The sequence below is a fragment of the Daphnia carinata genome, chromosome 3 (assembly GCF_022539665.2).
Source record: "Daphnia carinata strain CSIRO-1 chromosome 3, CSIRO_AGI_Dcar_HiC_V3, whole genome shotgun sequence".
Lineage (NCBI taxonomy): Eukaryota > Metazoa > Arthropoda > Branchiopoda > Diplostraca > Daphniidae > Daphnia > Daphnia carinata.
This window is the reverse complement of record NC_081333.1, coordinates 994247-1012619: the sequence shown is the minus strand read 5'-3', so window position 1 is coordinate 1012619 and position 18373 is coordinate 994247. Positions and strand designations below refer to the sequence as shown.

At 39.2% G+C, this 18373-nt stretch overlaps 1 protein-coding gene across 1 annotated transcript; it reads left to right on the top strand.

Moving 5' to 3' along the window:
- The first annotated feature begins 988 nt into the window (after positions 1-988).
- On the top strand, positions 989-16551 carry LOC130693222 (hemicentin-2-like). The gene is made up of 7 exons (XM_057516351.2): positions 989-1894; positions 11337-11725; positions 13513-13663; positions 13737-13796; positions 14491-14538; positions 14607-14861; positions 16028-16551. The coding sequence occupies exons 1-7, from the start codon at positions 1765-1767 to the stop codon at positions 16174-16176; spliced, it is 1182 nt and encodes a 393-aa protein (XP_057372334.1). The 5' UTR covers positions 989-1764; the 3' UTR covers positions 16177-16551.
- Positions 16552-18373: the final 1822 nt, after the last annotated feature.

Sequence of the window (18373 nt, the reverse complement as noted above, 5' to 3'; positions counted from 1 at the left end):
ATAGCGAACACATACGAAATCATATAATTTGATATTCTTTCCCCCGTCTACACACGTCTGTATTTAACGCTATCTAGTTTTTATTTGACACCGTACCAAAGGGTATAATAAGCTAAATTCGATTATTGACATATTAAGCAACTGCATAAATGCACGCATAGCAGCGCAGCCACGGTGCAGCACGAATCATAAAAGTTTCTCCAATAAGAAGGTGCGAAGGCTAAGAGTTTTCCACGAAATCATCAAAGGTTCATTTTAGTCACATAAACAAGATACAGACAAGCCCATGATTACCGACGTGTTAAACTTTCTCAGTACGTATAAATATAGAACCCGAGATGCTCTGCGATCCGTATACATTACTCATTCAGCAACAGGAACCAAATATCTTATGGATCCTAAGTTTGCCTAACAAAAAAAAAAAGGGAAAAGAAAGGAAATGAGAAATTGTCAGGATCCACCTTGTGCTTCAACATCAAGTAAGGCGGCACTTGAGACACGATGGAATTGCTTTCCTTTGATATAGTCGTCTGCGTCTTGAACTTCATCAAGATACTTTCTTATGAAATGCCAGAGCCAGCTTGAGCTGACGCCCAGGTTTTGCCCACCATGTTCGCAATGTCCGAACCTATTTTCTCTCCATGTGTTGTGTGCGTGTGTGTATATAGCCTTCACGAAAATAAGCTCATCGTTTCTGGCTTCCATATCAGCTGATGTGATGTTGTTTTCCGAGCCAGCTAGACACAGAACGCCGCCAGCCTTTTCTTCTTTGCTGCACATAAACTTACATGTCAATTACATAACGAAGTCATCGTCCACGTAGGCTCAAGAAACTTATATTGCAGCTTTAGTTGGGTCCTTACTGAAAAAAAAAAAAAAATAAAATATTTAAAAAAAAAATGAAACATTGAGAGCGCTTGCGCTCGCCATTTATGCGCTACAGCTTCGCAGCAGAAGCAGTCGGCTCGTCTAACTCAGTTCTGATTGTGCTACTGGCCTCTTTACAGCGAAACGCTATCACGTTCACGCCAAAGTGAACTCGTTCGTGTGTGCCATCGCTAGGCTATTGAAAAAAATAGTAATAAAAATAAAATTCGATTTTAAGATTGTACCGTCATTCGAAGTGTTTTCTAGTACGATCCTTCCGGGTGCTGTGAGAATTTCAGAGAGAGATATTTCATTTAAAACTTCAATATTGGAAACCCAATATTGGGGATGAAGGCAAAGAGCCATTGAAAAGGCGATTGCATTTATGTTTGTATTCTTTTTGTGGTCGATGGATGAATGATAGGATTAGAAGAACATCGATTATGATCGTTCTTTGACACTGGCAACAGCTGCGGGAAAAGTGGCAAGTGATCAAACGGCCTTAACCCTGGAAATCCTGTGTCTGCCGCAGCAGCTGCTGACTGGTTGTCGCAAGCAAATCTATCGCGCTCAACATGTGACGGGCCAGCAAAAGGCGAGAAAATTGGCCGTTTCACGTAGTACCTGCACGGCGGCCCTGACGGACGCTGTAAACATTCTGCGCGTCCACTATACGTCCAAAGTGAGAAAGAGGAAATTGAAAGAATACGACGAGAGCGACGTCTTGTTTATTGACTAGACGGGCACACACACGCGTGAACACACACAAAATCTAGTGACATGTCAGTGTGTTAAAAGTAAATTTAACCTTCTTCCCAAAAAAAAAAGAAAAAAAGTGCGGGCTTTCCAGTTGGAAAGGAAAGAAAGAAACTTGAACCAACGTAAAAAACGGAAAATATGTTTAAAGCGAGTAAAAGTGCGCTACCACCGGAGGCGAGACTCAAGAAAGTTACACTGGTGGTAACATTTGCTTTCACCTGGATTACCTACTGTATGGCGCAAGGAAAGCCTTCTTTCACAATCAGAGGTAAAACAGTAGATTTTTTATGTTTTTTTCCCTTTCAAAAATGGATTCGTTGGACTTTTACGACGGGGGGGGAGGGGTACCACACTGAATTCGTGTGTAATGCCATGATGATTATTCTGTTCTCATACGTAAATTTCGTGCTTTGGGATTCGTTTTTCCTTTTATTTTTTGTGGAATTTAAAATCGCGAAGAATAGCCGCGCTTATTCAGACAGAATGAAACTGTGTGCAGTCGCTGTTTGGTGCTTCAGCATTTAATCGACCGCAGACAAGGAAAATTATGTTGGCTGTTCAAGTGTCATATCTCTAGGCTACGCGTACGAGCGTATACGTCGATCGACCCGACAGCGTGCATACATAAAATTCATGGCTAAAAATGTCTTCGTTCACTTCATTTTCACTCGTTCATGTTTTCCTCTGATAAAAATGGAAAAGACCCAGCGATCGTTGACATCATTATTATCAGTGTACGTTTACAAAAGTGAAAGCTTTCCTTGCAAATGAATTTTCCCATCTTTAAAAAAAATATTTTTCTTTATTACGAAATGAGTGTGTTTTCAAATGTACCCAGTTTGGTAACTGCATTGTCTATTTCGCAATGCTTTTCACCGATCTCCTCAGCGCAAAACTACGGAGAAAAGTATATCGTGAAAACATTGATTTTACTCTTTCCTTTTGAGTCTGTGCAGAATGGACACATTCTTCACATAGACTATCATATAAACATACCAGTTGACCTCATATACAGTATATACTCTGTGGCTGGATTAAAAACAGACTCTTCAATGACTGGCCTCCGAGAATGTCACATTTAATTTTTTTTTTCGTGAGTTAATCTGAATTTACGAGACGTTGTTATTCAACAAACGTCAGACGCTGGTTATACTTTATTCACTGGCCGCATCCCCTGATAACACATAGGGACGAGTATTTTCAGTTCATTTATCAAAGAAATACCCGTTGTCACCTCAGATCGATTTGCATGATTTGAACTGCCAAATATTCAAATAAGACTGTAACGCTCGTGATTGCGAACTGTAAATTATTCTACGTCTTCCTGTCGCCATTGATTATTACACAACAACAATAAAAATTTGATTGAAATTGCTTAACCGCGTTAGAAATGTCACTGGGTTCGTGTTCTGCTTCGAAATTCTATGGCGGGATGGTCTTCAATTTTTCAAAAATGCTGATGCGAATTCGATGACACAGCAAAAGTTGAAGCCTACGTGATGATAAGTGTTTGACCAATCGTAGCGAGAGACATTTCTCGCTGGCAAAAGTCCACAACACCCTCGTCCCGTGCATAAAAAACTAGTAGACAGAAGAACGTGTTTTGAAAACAAGACAAGCGAAGTATAAGGACCTTTGAAGAATAAGAAAAAAAAAGGGAGAACTTGTTATTTCGTCGATGCCGACAAGTAGACGATTCTACAATCTCCGTCCCTGTGTTCACGATTGTGTGTGCCATGGCTGCACAATATCAAGATGGCACGTTAAAAAAATAAAATAAGATGTGACGTTCGCCAGCAATTGTTATAAAGCCGAAAACCCCCCGACATCTATACACATATCGAGATGCACATTCGTATACAATTCGATATGTTTTGTCTAAGAGAAATACAACTAAATCGCATAGCTGCACCATTTATAGTGGTAACAAGATTCAATAATGTGTACCGATACTTTTCCGGAAAAGAGGAACAAAAAAAAAAAAAAATAACGTACTGTCGTTTGATGCGACAATAATAATAATATGTATATATATATATAAAAGAATATGATCATGTTTGCTAAGAAACAAGTCCAAATTGAATCAGTTGGACAGATTGGCGACACACTTGGCAACAGACAGTTTTTGGGCCGCGTCGGATTTGTTTTGCGCAGCTTGCAACTACGAAAACACAAGCCGATCACAAGAGTATATAGAATGTTCATCACAAATTCCCTTGACAACATAAGTGGAAAATCACGCTAGGGCGTATAAAAGAAATCAATTAACGTCCCACTCTTTGAACCTCCTTCATCGGCAGAATTATTTGAAAAACAAAGGTTTCGTACTGTTTCAACTTGTTCGAGAGCTACAATCAGTTATTCGCGACATTCTCTCTGGCCAAAGACTTGAGTGATGAAACAATGTAATACTGACCCATAAAGAATTCAACAATCGGTTGCGTATACGAGGGCCATTCGGTCATTGTTATTGGTGACTCAATTGTATTGGTTTCTCAGGGCGTGCGGGACAATGCTCTATTGCATTTTCAACACTAGCCAAGTTTATATTTGATAGCTTGATTATAAGCCTCTTCACACCTTGTTATCGATGAAGGTTGTGCAATTGCCATCCCGGGATTGTGATACGTTTGAAAATGGGTTTAATGGAAGTCCCCATGAACGTTGGTGACCAATCGCTACACCTGTGGATGCGCTTTTTTGGAAATGTAACTGTACACGTAAGCCTTCAATAGGCTTAAAGTGAAAGAAAAAACTGTTATGGTGGAATATACCAACCACGATCGATGAATTCGTGGAATTTTTAGTACACCTATCGATGTGCGCAAGAAGCAGTGATGGAATTGCACGTTTCTCGAACAATCCGGCCCAATGCCACCCAAAATGAGCTGCGCATAGTGAACGTTACGTGAAGAGTCTTTGTTTTATCGCGTAAGGAAAAATGAATTCAGGCTAGGTTGGTATCAATTTGCTATGGTTGCAGGTTACCGAGTACACGTCTCAAATGTCAAAGTGCCTATTTAGAAATTGCTATAGCGTCTGTGATCCAATTCGAAGACAGCACCGATATCGGTCACCGCCTTCTTTGCTTTTGCCTTAGAGCTTTGAGATTTGTCGCAATCCTATCTGGAGTGCGCTGCAAAACTGTCGCGAGAAGACACGCTCCTATTCAGCTACACACATGGACTTGTCTAGCATAATAACAAGGCAAACTATTTGCGGACGCCTCGCTGTGAGTTGCCTTTTTTTATTGGTTGGCCTTTTCTACGTCACGAACAACTTGAAATCTAGACTGTTATCTAAATACTTATTCTTTTTTTTTCCACTTGTTATGTAACAACCACTTTTTTTTTGCTGTCTTGTTTGGATTTATTTAGCGCCTACAGTGAAGGTGATTTTGGGGAGTTGGGTCATTTTTGAAGTGATGCGGCACAATTAAGAAAGCTAGTTTATTCTCTCAAGCTGTGTAATTTCTTTTTGTCTTGCTCTGTGTGCAAGTAGGAATCTCTGCGGACTTGAACTATTTCAATTAGAGTGTATATTTAAACAGAAGTTGATGTTTGTGCTTTTCTTGTTCGGTGGCCGTGATAAAGCCGCCTAAGCGAACGATGGATAAAGAACGAAAAAACCAAGAGGAGAAGCCAAACAATACGCGTGAACCCTACGGCCATCACTTTATATAGTCGCATCCATACCACCAATCACAAGATATAGCACGATGGCGGTATACGCACCCATGTATCGCTAACAGAACCCAAGACAGTCTACTTCGACGGGCACGAAACACTGTAATTCTAGCCCTATACTGTATATACAAATAGAACGCCATAGGGCTATAGATAATTATTATTTTATCATAAAAAGTTCTTCCGAAAAGCCCTTCTGTTTGCTTTGAAGTTTCGTATTATTTCTTATTTTTTCTACCTCCCAAAATGTGGGGTGTAAGATACTACTCTGACAGGCAATTTTGCTTTCTCTCATGCGCTTACACCTCTTCGTGAAGAAGAATTGTGTGTTATATAACATGGAACTACAGAAGCTTATCTTTCCTAATGAATATTTTGCTGGTGTAAATTTCTTTCTTTGGGGCGTTAATTAAACGGAGGTTGGATGAAGATCCAGAGTGAAAAGCAAATGCGAACAGCAGCGCGTGTGGAATATTACTCTTTAGGAAGAACGTTTTCAGTTTTCTGTTTAGTAGGTAGCTGATGTCACGAACATGTTTATTATGAGGTTACTGCGAATGGCCTTACATTAATACAGCATGAAATTTTCAATTGTTGAGTTTCATTTTTTTTTTTTTTTTTTTTGCTTAAGCGGGTAAATTGAGATTAGCAATTCCAGAAACCCTATTGCATGTAAGCTGCCCACCATAATTCATTTGTTGTCGAATCTCAATGCGTCGTCCACGAATGTAAACAAATTGATAAAATCTCAAGTAACCTAAGTTTCATATTCTTCGAAAAGCGCTCCAGTATCTGGGTTTCAGATAAGGTTCGATACTCTCCGACGAGCTGCGCACGTTGCACAATCCCGCACGCGGTACTTGGAAATTTCAAGTGCAGAACATAAGCACTATTAGTATATCGAATACGTTTCATCGCCTAAAGAGGTTTACAAACATATCTTTAAAATTAAAATAAAATATGGATTCTGGTTGAATTGCGACTATATCAATGAGACATCTCAGCTGAGATTAAACCTCCCTAAAGACCTTACGATTTTCGTTTTGGCAAGCTCTTACTATATTAAACTTAGTACGTAGTAAGTGGTTGTCATAAGAGCTTTTTGACATAATTTTAGTAATTTCAGGTAATACCATCAGCCAAGGATCAACGTCTTCAAGACACACATCCTTACGTAATATCAAATCTCCTTTTGGTACAATGTTTGCATCGTATAATCAATCAACAGAGGCGGGAGGATAGCATCGACCATTTGTCGTTGTGTTTCCGCCCTCTAATTTCCTGATAAAATTAGGGCGGGGCCATCGCAGCAGAGTTTTATACCCTCAAAGCATGAAAACAATCCTTTTCTTTTGTTTGCAAGACGCAATCGAGGTACAGAGGCTTGTCGCTGGACCGTTTCCATTCGTATGTGCGTACATATATTTTATTGCGCACTACCTGCTTAGACGTGAGTCCTATATTTTCCACGCACTGGGCCCTCGCATTCATTGGTGACAATTTATGACTCTTTAGATCTAAGAAGCGACGACCGAGTATATTTCAACTGTCGACCGTTCCGGCCGATTAATTTATGTTCAATGTCGTTCACTAACCCGGTTATCGCCCTGGTTACATGTACGTTCGCTCTCTGTCTTTGCTTTTTTTTCCTCTAAGGTTGCGAAAAACAAAAAAACAAAAAAACAAACTCTCGATATATATATACATATACTCTCCTACTGCTGATATTTTATCTACCATTCAATTGAATAATAAATATCTGAATCGTTTAAACTATAGTTAGATTTTATATAGCATGCAGCACGGGGAACCCGCTGTATTTCCCTTCAACAGTTCTAGGTTAGACAATCAATCTATTCTTTTCTTTTTTGTTTAACCTCCCTTTTTGCCGAGGATATTCTTGACGATGATAGATGTCCACACAAGGTCCCAGCTCCTCCCTCTTGTCCTCTCTCGTATAGCGCAGATACTGGCACCCTAATATCAACTAGGATATTTTCAGCGTCATTTGGTCTTATTCTTTTCCACAAACCTTGTCCTCTATTTTGTGAATGTATGGATCTTTATTCGTTTTACATCTCCTCCCCCCCCTCCCACGTCTTTTTTTTTTTTTTTTGTTTTGCCTTTCTCCCGGCGAGAAGTAATCAAGATACGAACGATACCAGAGCGAGCAACGTCTCTATAGAGAGAGCCTGCACTGGAAGATGAGTGAAAGCCGCATCAGTATTCATCGTCAGCCTTTAAAGAAGATTCGTCACGACATAGACTACGAATCGGTGATCCATCAAACACGCCAAGCATTTGTGTGTATGTAAGGGGGGAAAAAAATCTGTGTGTGTCACGTGCTAAAGCCAAAAAGACACGACACAAAGTGCGCCAGCAAAGAAATTTAATCAAGCAGCCGTTGCACTTCATCGTCTCTCTTTTTTTATTTCTCGAATTGAGAACGATGCGATGAACTCCAACGCAAAAATTAAATTGCCATGGTGAATCAGCTTTGCAATAGATGTACGTATCGCTGATCGGCAAGGTATAGCTGAGTACGTTTTGCTGGGCTTACTTTCCATTTTGATGTTGAGTCTCAAATTCTATTTTCAAATGCAATTTTGATTGTGTAACTGAGCGGTAAGCTGCCATTTGCGGGCAAAAGTTGGTCTGCGCGTTGCTGCATCTTGCCTGCCAATCTCTAAAGAAATGTCAATTCACGATACGATGGATGCGGTTAAAAAAGAAAAATGATAAAGCAACGATCAACAGCGCAGTTGGAGACGGATCGATTTGAGCCATGAGACACACGAGCCTGAAGTGTATCTATATACGACTCAACATGTAGAAGATGTTTGGAGACCTGCCGACATCCATCTTGAGCCACTATAGTACTCTAGCGGCTATTTAACAATGATCCCTCACAGATGTCTATCGAAATCCATTATTTCCTACTAAATAGAAAGCACAGCTATAGAATGGTGTTTGCTTGAGGCATGTAGGGAGTTCCTCAATTTTGCCTTGCGTTACGTGTTGTATAACTGCAATGCTACGCTGTTCTTTAAGGGTTCATTTTCCGCGATAAATCGCGCATCCGGCGTTACGATGACGGTGTACAAAGCTATAGTTATTTCTTTCTGGTACCACAATATTGCTTCGAAGCGCTGTATCCTTTGACGGACATATCTAGTTAGCGTTTGCAGTTAAAGGATATTGAGAAAATTATACCTAACATCTTCTGATTGTGTCCAAACGTTGCACCAAGAAAAATCCCAATTAAAAAAAAGGGTGGGCTAAAATTGCAGGAGGGAGGCAGCCAAATCTGAACTATATCCAATTCCGTTTGACATGATTAAATTCCTTTGCTACCATTTTTCAACTGAACTATTCATATCTAACCTTGCGTTATAAGATGACAAATATGATTTTTCTCTCTTTTCTCGTGACGCAAACAATTCCAAACATTTTTGTTGTTGTTGTTGTTGTTGCGGTATTTTCGCTTCGACAATCACAGATAGAATGTCCATTGTAGTGATACTGCGTACCATGGCTTTATGCTATGGGTCTTCTTTATGCCAAAGTCCATGTTTTACGGAGCTGTCCGATTAGATCGTGCGCTGCTTCAGTTACAAGATGTCAAGCATCGTCGAAAAGTAATCGATGATGTTCAAGTAATACGCAATCATACTAGAATAGCCATGCTGTCGGTGGTTCTATATTTTTATGATAGGTCTAGTTTTATCTTTCATTCTGATGGCATCAAACTTAACCAGTGTGTCTATAAGGCACGTGATAAATGATCATGTTGCAGACTGGATACCAGAGGTTATTGCCAAAATAACCACGCAGAGCACCAAAGAAATGTCCTAGAAATGTAATTCAATCAGAGAGGAAAGAATATTTGCTAGAATTGAAACCCGTCTCTTGTTGTGACTGAAAATGTAGAATTTAGTGAAAACTTTTGATTAATATTTTAACCCTTTGCATAATTAACGACAAAGAATAAGTGTAATGCCTTTTTTTTTTTGAAAACGGACAATGTCAATGAAATGGATATTGCATAGTTAAAGCGACTGCATGGGATGAAATGTTAACTTCTTATTTAAACGAAAACCGTTACAATGTGAATATTGCATTTCTGTCGGCATGACCATCGATGCCGATTAAATAGATCAAAGTTGATGACCATTTAAAAACCGATTTCTCCTGCAATTGTAATTGAAAGACATGAGACGAACAAACGAAAGTAGGTTGCCTAAGCTGATTGCGTCTTGATTTACCTGTCTATATATCTTTATAAGGGCACACAAGCACCCTTATAAATAACGGTTGTAAGGTGCCCGTCAACAATTCTTTGTAAACCACTTACGTTTCAGCTAATGCCAAAAGCACAAACTGCGAACGCATCTACGGTTTGTTAAAAACCGTGCACCCACAAGCATTTTCGTCGTGAACAAAGCTACAGCTGCGGGGCACGATGAGCGTTATATCATCGGAAGAATTTTCTTTACACAGGCCTAGGTTGAATTCGTAGCTTCAGGGACCCCATAACCCACCATATGTGTTTTGTAACGGATGAGATACGCTAAGTGACTGCATTTTTTGCTGCAGCGCAAATCCGAGCACGTTTCAATACAACGCACACGTTCGCTGACGCTGTGAATGCTTCGAGAGCAGCTCGTTTCATTTGATTGATTAAGCTAGGCCCACCCATCAGGCCGGCCTTCGAATAGCAAATCCAACACGTACAGACCCAAATTGTATTATCGGCTTTGTTTCCGTTTGTTTATCGATAACGACCATGAAACGGAACCAACAAATGGCACGAACAGCACAGCAAAAACTACTTCGTATATCAAGTGCTGGAAATAATTTCTGATTGTAAAATAACATTCAAGCACTATTAAGGCTTGCTTGCATAAAGGCGGCATTTGAATGGAACTTAAACTTCATGAAATGCGGAAATTCATGTGAATGCGGAAAAAGTAAAGCGTTCTTAGAAACTAATGCAATTTTAACTATTGATGGCATTGCGGAGAAGTTCACGTACGTGTCCCAATTTTGTGGTACCAACAGAAGACAAATCATTCGCACACCTTACGAATCGTGAGTGCAATTTTGCTGAAATGTTTGAATGTGGTACACGTTCTGATCAAAAGAACTGTACGTCTTCAACCGCCTAAAGGCCAATTTTCAATTATTCTCGCTGGCATTTCATCCCCCTAACAGCTGAACGCCTTCTTTGATTTGGAAATTGCTCGTTATTTACTAAAAAGATGGCTGCAACCATAGCAACATAAAACGCGGGCTTACAGCAAATTTCGCCGCATAAACACAGTTTGTGAAGATTATCTAAATAAAAAATAGAGTTTAATGGCAAATCGGAATACGCCTTGACAAAGATCAATAACGCTTAGATTTCTTATTCGAATTCACAAAAGTCTGCCAAAACTGAAAGGCCATAAATTTCGCGACTTCTCGTTAAACATACCATTTCGCATGGCTATTACGAAAACGTATTATTATTTCTTTATCACCGTTTTTGCTTAAACGCCTTTCATGAGCATTTTCCATGCACATCGTAATCTGGAAACTAAAAGTTTCTTGACAGAACACACTAGATACTTACATCAGTCCCCGCTATCGTGAGTTAGCAACAACTATTTAGCTTAATAGCTTCACAGAAAGAGGGTGCTTAATGAAGGTGATTATAAAGTTCACAGGGCCAACTTATCGTGGCTTTTGTTGTACATGTCTTTGTAGTAAACTACATATAAGCTCTGCACTTGTTTATTAAGCCACGGATGAACGAGCAAGAATTGATCCGTAGCAACGCGCGTTATGCTTAGTTTCCTACGCGTTGTGTTTGACAGACAGCGTGCTGAGCGGTTGGCTTTTCTTTGAACAATCGAATAACCTTTATAGAGGGATGGTGGACGGAAGAACTATAGACGATTGGCTTATTTTATTTATTTATTTATTTTTTATCCGCTGATGTTTTTCTTATTTCCGTATTGATCTGCGTATTTTTCTGTCTAGATCCCATGACTCTGGTATGGCGGAGTGCTGATGGATTGAATCCGGACGGCAGCTCGCCAGCCAGTCAGCCGTGGTCGTCGCCTAATGCAATGCAGTTCCCGACAAGAACACACGAGACCATCTTACGGAATGAATGGAACGCTGATGCGCTACGCACTGTCAAACGGATGAAACGTAGTCACGATGCGAAAATCATAAATCTTCAGCTGCCTGCAGAGAAGGTGGTCGGAGAGGTCTCTGGAGTTGAATTCGGTGGCGAAATTCTTCCCTCAGCTACGCTGCCCATCAGCAAACCATACTTCGAAGCCACTTGGCCGACCAACGTTTCTGTCATTCTTGGACAGCCGGTTGTTCTCAAGTGCCGGACGAGGCTCCTAGGCGACCGAATGGTAACTTATCTTCTGAGGATTCACCATTTAAAAATGCGTACAGAAATGCGCATGTCAACAACGGAAATTTAGAAAAATATCTTTGATTGCTTGGATGATGTTAGAGGATTGAAATCCTATAGTCGATGGTAGTCGCATAAAAACAAAAATGAACAAGTATTTTGCTTTTTACTTGTTTTAATGTTGCGCATTAATTGGAGGTAACTCGTTCAAATATTTAAGAGCAAACACTCATCGAGTTGCAAAATGCCAATCCGTATATGTGTATTACTTTTCATTGTTACGTGCTTTACCATCACCTTCAGATCACGAATCAATACTCTTGCTATATACAGGCTAGACGAATATCTCTGCTGTCATTACCATAGTTACGGAAAGCATTCGACGTACCACGTAAACCTTTACAATAACATTAATACGGGATCATTATTGAAGTATTCTTGCAGTAGTTGGTGTTCCTCAAAAAAAATATTTCCTTTATTCTTCGAAGGCCGCAGATGTAATCTGGCATGTCGCCAAGCGCTGCGAAAAAACCTTTGGTTTTCCCCAGCAACATTTTTGAAAAAAGAAGGAAATTTCTGTTTTGCAACAAGAACGTTATCTAATAATGTGGGAAAGGGCGTGACATTAGGGGTTTTGATATTAGAAAACCGAGTGGTGGAGGAAACTTCAACAAAGGCAAAAGTTTTCTTTTTTTTTCATTAAAAAGTACGAAATATTTATTCTTGCAAAAACACGTCGTTCAGGTTTCTCTGCGTTACGTATTTTAATTGTGTTACTCATCTCAAGAACATTCTGTATTCATTCTTTTAACCTTTAAACTTCAGTGACTGTTTTGAAATGTTTACGCAATTAAAGTCCTCCGAAACATCATTAGTGGTAGCGATACACCTAATAATAGTAGCTACTTAAATCAAAGTGGCTATTTTCAAAAAAAAAAGAATGGAAAACGGTATTTTTTATCCTTCCACACCGGTGAAAATGGTGGCATATAAGGAAACGCTCCATATCCGTTGTCCGGAAGTTTGTTGATACCGGGCAAATACGGTTTCTGTCTTTCTTCAATATATATAGGGCGCAGGGCACAAGTGGGGGAATTAAAAATATATATATACCGAATAAAGAAAGAGAAAAAAGAAATAGATTGATTGAAACCAGCAATTGTTTAAGAGGTCGCAGCATATTGAATTTCTTGTTTCTTATCTCGTCCTATTCCTTTTTCCTCTGCCAATATTTGAGCCTTATACATGTTTTGGACCCAGCGACCAGACGCTACATAAAGCTACAGACAATTGAGTCGAAACTACAAAAGACACAGTTCAATAATAAAAAGAAGTCGAAGAGAAAGAGAACGGACATTGTAACTGTAACTGAATTATTACCCAGAAATGAGCAGCCGTTTGATTGAAAAATTCAATTAACCACAATTTTTTTCTCTTTCCTTCCCATCTGAATTTTAGAATGACGTCTTTGCTAATGTTAAAATTGTCTATGCCAGACTGTAAAGCAAAATGTGGTTGTTAAAATGGATACGGTGAACCGAACTCTATGCCCTTTATTAAAGACGTGCCATACGGAAGAGGGAATTATACCCGGGTGTTGATTAGTGTCTCTCTTTTCTTTTCCTTTCTGCATACACTTCATTCTGCCCATCTATTCCGTTTCTTGGATAGCTCACTAGCCCGTGACGTGAATCAGTATAGTCACCGACGCAATTAAGTTCCTTTTAGAATCCAAAGCAATTTTGTTGTATAGTGCCGCATTAACATGCGACTTTGTTTCTGTAGTTATCTTGGATCCGCCAGAGAGATCTTCACGTTCTGACGTCAGCATTGGTGAGCTATACGAGTGACGGCCGTTTCAGCGTTCATCACCAGTCAACTAGCGATGATTGGGAACTACGAATTTCGACCGTTCAAGCCCGCGATGCTGGTTTCTGTAATGAATTGAAGGCTGTAATACTTCATTTTAGTCACTTCATTTATTATTCTGTATTTTTTTTAATTCTCAGATGAGTGTCAAGTCAACACAGAGCCCAAAATCAACTGGCCAGTTCATCTCCAAGTTCATAGTAAGTTGTTAAACAAATTATTTTTAACAAGGGCTACGCGTATAAACACGTTTAAACACTCCGGATCTGAGTCTTGTAAGTGATAAAATCCAACAACATCGGTTCATCACTCTACTGAACAATAATAAAGCTAAGGCATACGCTGTGTGCTCATCACGAATATTACCACTTTTAACTGGGCAAAGGTTATCCTTGCACAAAGTAAGATGCAACGTGCTATACAGGGAAACGTAATCAATCATTAGATAAGTCATCTATCGAGTGACGAGTTATTTATCATGTTACATTCCATTAAAAGTACGTAACATTTTTTAAATTCCACCACAACGACATGAATTTACGAAACGTGACATAACGGTATAATGCAGAAGAATTTGTAAATCTGATTAGTTTAATTCGTTTCACAATATTTTCGTTCTTCTTGCAATCAGTGTACAGGTATGATGTAAGCTGAAGAGGTAGACAGGACATTTTTGCGGATTCCTCCTCTAATTCGGATGTTATGCATCATTAAATGCGCGGCTAAAGTAAACTAAGTGCCTGTATCGTACCAATTACATTGTAACACGTTATTAATTATGTCTTGTTATTGTTTTCACCTCATTGCTTTTTCGTGAATGCGAAACTTTGCTCCTTAGTGAGGCTCACTGCGAAACTCTCCCACATAAAAACACTTTTTTTTTGCATCCCATAGCTGGACAGGCACAAATAGCCGGGCCATCCGAAGTACACGTCCGGCAAGGTAATCATTAAATTGCATAGTCTAATACAGCGCAAGTAAAAATACCAATTTTTGCTGTTACATTCAAGGTAGCACATTATCGCTGACATGCACGTTACGTGGAGCCATCAATGGACCAGACTCAAATCTTACCTGGTATCACGATGACCAACTAGTGTCGTTAGAAACAGCGCGTGGATCGTTATCATTGGCCACTGAGCGAAGTGAACAATTCATTTCATCTCGATTCCTTTTGCCTCGCGCCTCAGCTTCCGATGGCGGCAATTACACTTGCCGGCCGTCTGACGCTTTGCCGGTTTCAGTTCTCGTCCATGTTCTAAGTGGTAAGTTATATCGCGATCTTCGTGTGAAACACAATTTGGGTAATATAAAATATGAAATGCGGTAATGGCCAATGAGAAATTGTACGTCGTTGTGTTTAACGGTAAAAGTACAGAATGAAATACGAAAAATAAAATGAAAAAAATGCAAGTGGAAACTTATGTGACGTTAGGCTTACATGGACACTCGCAACAGTAACGCACCATATTAGCTTAACCTTTCTTTTGTTGCTCACTACACAAAAATGAATCTACCGTAGTTGTACTTTGCAGCTCTTTCGCCTGCCATTTTATCGATTTACGTTAACGAAGCATCAAGAGTTCTCCGTAGCATGTATATCCTTCCAGATGTCACATGCATATTGTATGGGGACACCAAATGAAGTAATGTAATTTCTGTAGTCGTATGGTCGTCATTATTCCATATCAACCTGACACACGGTCGACGTAGGCGATAACTTAGTGCGTACGTTAATAAGGTTAAATTGATTTCAAGACTCTTAATTCGCCTGCGAGACGCATGAACGTAGAAGCATTTCTCCAGTAAAACAAAACATACAGCGTTCCACTAGTTGTTTGCAATTGAAGCTAATTCGTGTGTTTGTGAGCATTTAACTACAAAAAAATTCAACATTTAGTAGACGAAAGCCATTTTTGTTTATGTAACTTCCTCTTGGGGGACTTCGAACAAATCTTAACAATCATTTTACGATTCAGCACTCTTTTATTTTACTTCGTTTTCTGCCCGCTTTTGTGTCAGTTTGCGATGTTCACTATATAAAAGGCAACGACGTGGTTCACTTATCTGCTTGTAAAGAGAATCGATCAGAGTACTGCTGGAATTCAACGCTGCAAGAACTTTCGCAATCTTTCAGTATTCACAATAAACGCTTGTAAAGACATCATAAAAACGTGGAAGGAATGACAGCTAGGCCAAAAGGCTCCAATAAAAGATGACGGAAATTAAATTATTGATTGCAAGTACGTTCTCTAGTGGTGGCCATTTGTGATATTGAAACAGCCAACGATTTCTATAATTTGAAAACTCATGAATTGCTATCTGATATGTATTAACGTATGCGTTATTTTTAGCAAATCTATTTGTTTGCTTTTCACACGAAAGCCGATTAACTAAAGCCATGCTGACTATTTTATTACGATACGCGTAGGAGAACATCCAGCGGCGATGCAACACGGCAATCGGAGCGGTGGAGGGGGTTCCTGCTTACCTAACACGGCCCAGGTCATGTCAATATTATGCCTGACGTATTGGACTCTGCATTGGCTCGGAAATATCCAATTTTTCACGGCAAGATGATCGACCTATTGCACAACATTTCATCTGGAATCGTACGGAATGTGTATCAAGAATCCGTGTCGCTTTCGTGGACGACAACAAAACCAAGAGACATTTATAAAACTAGAACCTACAACTTTTTCTGATCGTCCTTTTTTTTTTTGTCTTCATTTCTGTGCTAGTGTTCAAAAAGGATAATATTCAACTGTTTATATGATGGATCGAACACACAAAGAAAAATATGATGTAGTACGGAATGCGAAGAGGATTTGTCTTCTGGTGAAGAATTTTGTATTTTTGATTTATTTTTTTGTTGTGATTCTATCTAGTTTTATTCTTTTAATGCAAATTCATGTTTTTGAGATGAGCGTAATACACCCCAAGATGTATCTATCACTTACTGTTATTGACTATGCGAGTGCGTACACATAAACCTGCGATTCGATCGTCGAACAAAAAAATCAGGTGACTGTTTGATTGTATCCTTTTCATTTGTTTAATTATTTTTAGTTTTTTAAGTATTTTTTTTTACATAGATATTTTGTACTATATATAAATGCCGAGCCTTGGCTCTCTTCAAATAATTCATATTTATTGTCAGCCTTAACTTAGTTTATTGGCAAACATAAAGTTGACGATGATGATACTGTAAGTAGTACACATGAAGCAAAATTTATTTGACAGACGATCACCGAATCGCAATAAAACATTAAAAAAAAGAAAAGAGAAAACAAAAACTCACGAAAAAAAAAAACAACAACAAAATTTCCTTTTTATTTCTTTCTTTTTTTAAGATTTAGTTTCCTTATCTTTCGGTTTCGAGTTGCGTGTTCACGGCAGCCCGTCTGCACTTTTCCCATGATGACAACTTGCACCGGGGTTTTCTAGTTTTAACAATACTACCGTACGTGTGTATACCATAAAGTTTGGACCGAAGCTGATGTTTAACTCCATCTAAAACCGTAGCATATACTGCACAAGATTTATTGGTTGCCAAGTATACTGATCCCCTCAAAATAGTGGATTCCAATATCCTTGGAAACGCGAAAAGTTAGTCATGTTGGTCAAAGTGTTTCTAGGATAAGTCTACATGTTGGTGCAGCCATCTAGGTTCATCGCTTTCCCTGCACAACACATTTAGCAGTAAAAGAATTTCACGCAGTGTTTAGCAGATGCATAGCACAGCTTGCGAATATTTACATGAATGTACTTTGCCTTATGACATTAATTGAAAATCCGTAACATTTAAACGTACGCCTGTTTTTGTGATGAGAATCAACTTTAAGGTCAACACCAAATACCCAGTCATGTTCCGGATTTGATTCTCTGTATTCGGTATAATTGTTGAACGATTTTTCGTTTAGCATCATCGTAAAGGCATTTGTTAACAATGTCAGCCAAAGATTTGACTCCGGAACCGGCTACAGCCAGTCGTTGGGGGAATTGAAAATAAGAAGAAGGATAGAGAAAAAAAAATAAAAAAGAAACATAAATATTTAAGCTTTTTGGGTCGATGGATCGATAGATCTATTTGACTTTGACATGCGGCCTTCAAACTAGCAACGGCCGTCTTGGCCGTCGCTTTGATCGCCATCGTCGTTCCCAGTCGATGGTCTTCCCCATAAATCGAAGTCAATTCAAAGGTCCCAAGTTGCTGACGTTGTTCAAACGCAAGCAAGTATAACAGCAACGAGAAATGGCAGGGACGCGCCCATAAGTGATTAACACGCTTCGAGTGAAATGTGGGAAGCCTGCAGTGTGAAACCTTTATCCGCTGAATAGGTCACAGTTTATAAATTCATACTAAAGCGATGACTGTTGCCTTAATGTCAGATCTGTTTACAGTCGCAATTACGTTATCATATAAATTTACCTCATGGAGCTTACCGACTTGGATTGATCCACGAAATGTTCAGTTGCGAACAAAGAAAACAGAAATATAAAAAAAAACATTATTTCTTTATTGCAACAATTACAAAGCTTTACAGCAATATATCCTCTTATCACAGAGACATGGCACCATACCATAACAGAACTGGATTACACATACATATTATAAACGCAAAAAACAGTTATTGCTCTTTCATTTCGATTGGCATTACATTCCGAATTTATGTTGTAAACCTGAGACATTTCGAAAACTTCGGTCCGCTTTTTTTGGCGCAGAAAAGAAATGTAATCCAACGGATCTGGAACACACATGTCAGGTCTCGTAATG

Coding starts and splice junctions, on each gene's coding strand:
- LOC130693222 (XM_057516351.2), top strand. CDS start 1,765: ATGTTTAAAGCGAGTAAAAGTGCGCTACCACCGGAGGCGAGACTCAAG. Junction 13,797..14,490: donor AGTTCATCTCCAAGTTCATA/GTAAGTTGTTAA, acceptor TGCATCCCATAG/CTGGACAGGCACAAATAGCC. Junction 14,862..16,027: donor TCTCGTCCATGTTCTAAGTG/GTAAGTTATATC, acceptor CGATACGCGTAG/GAGAACATCCAGCGGCGATG.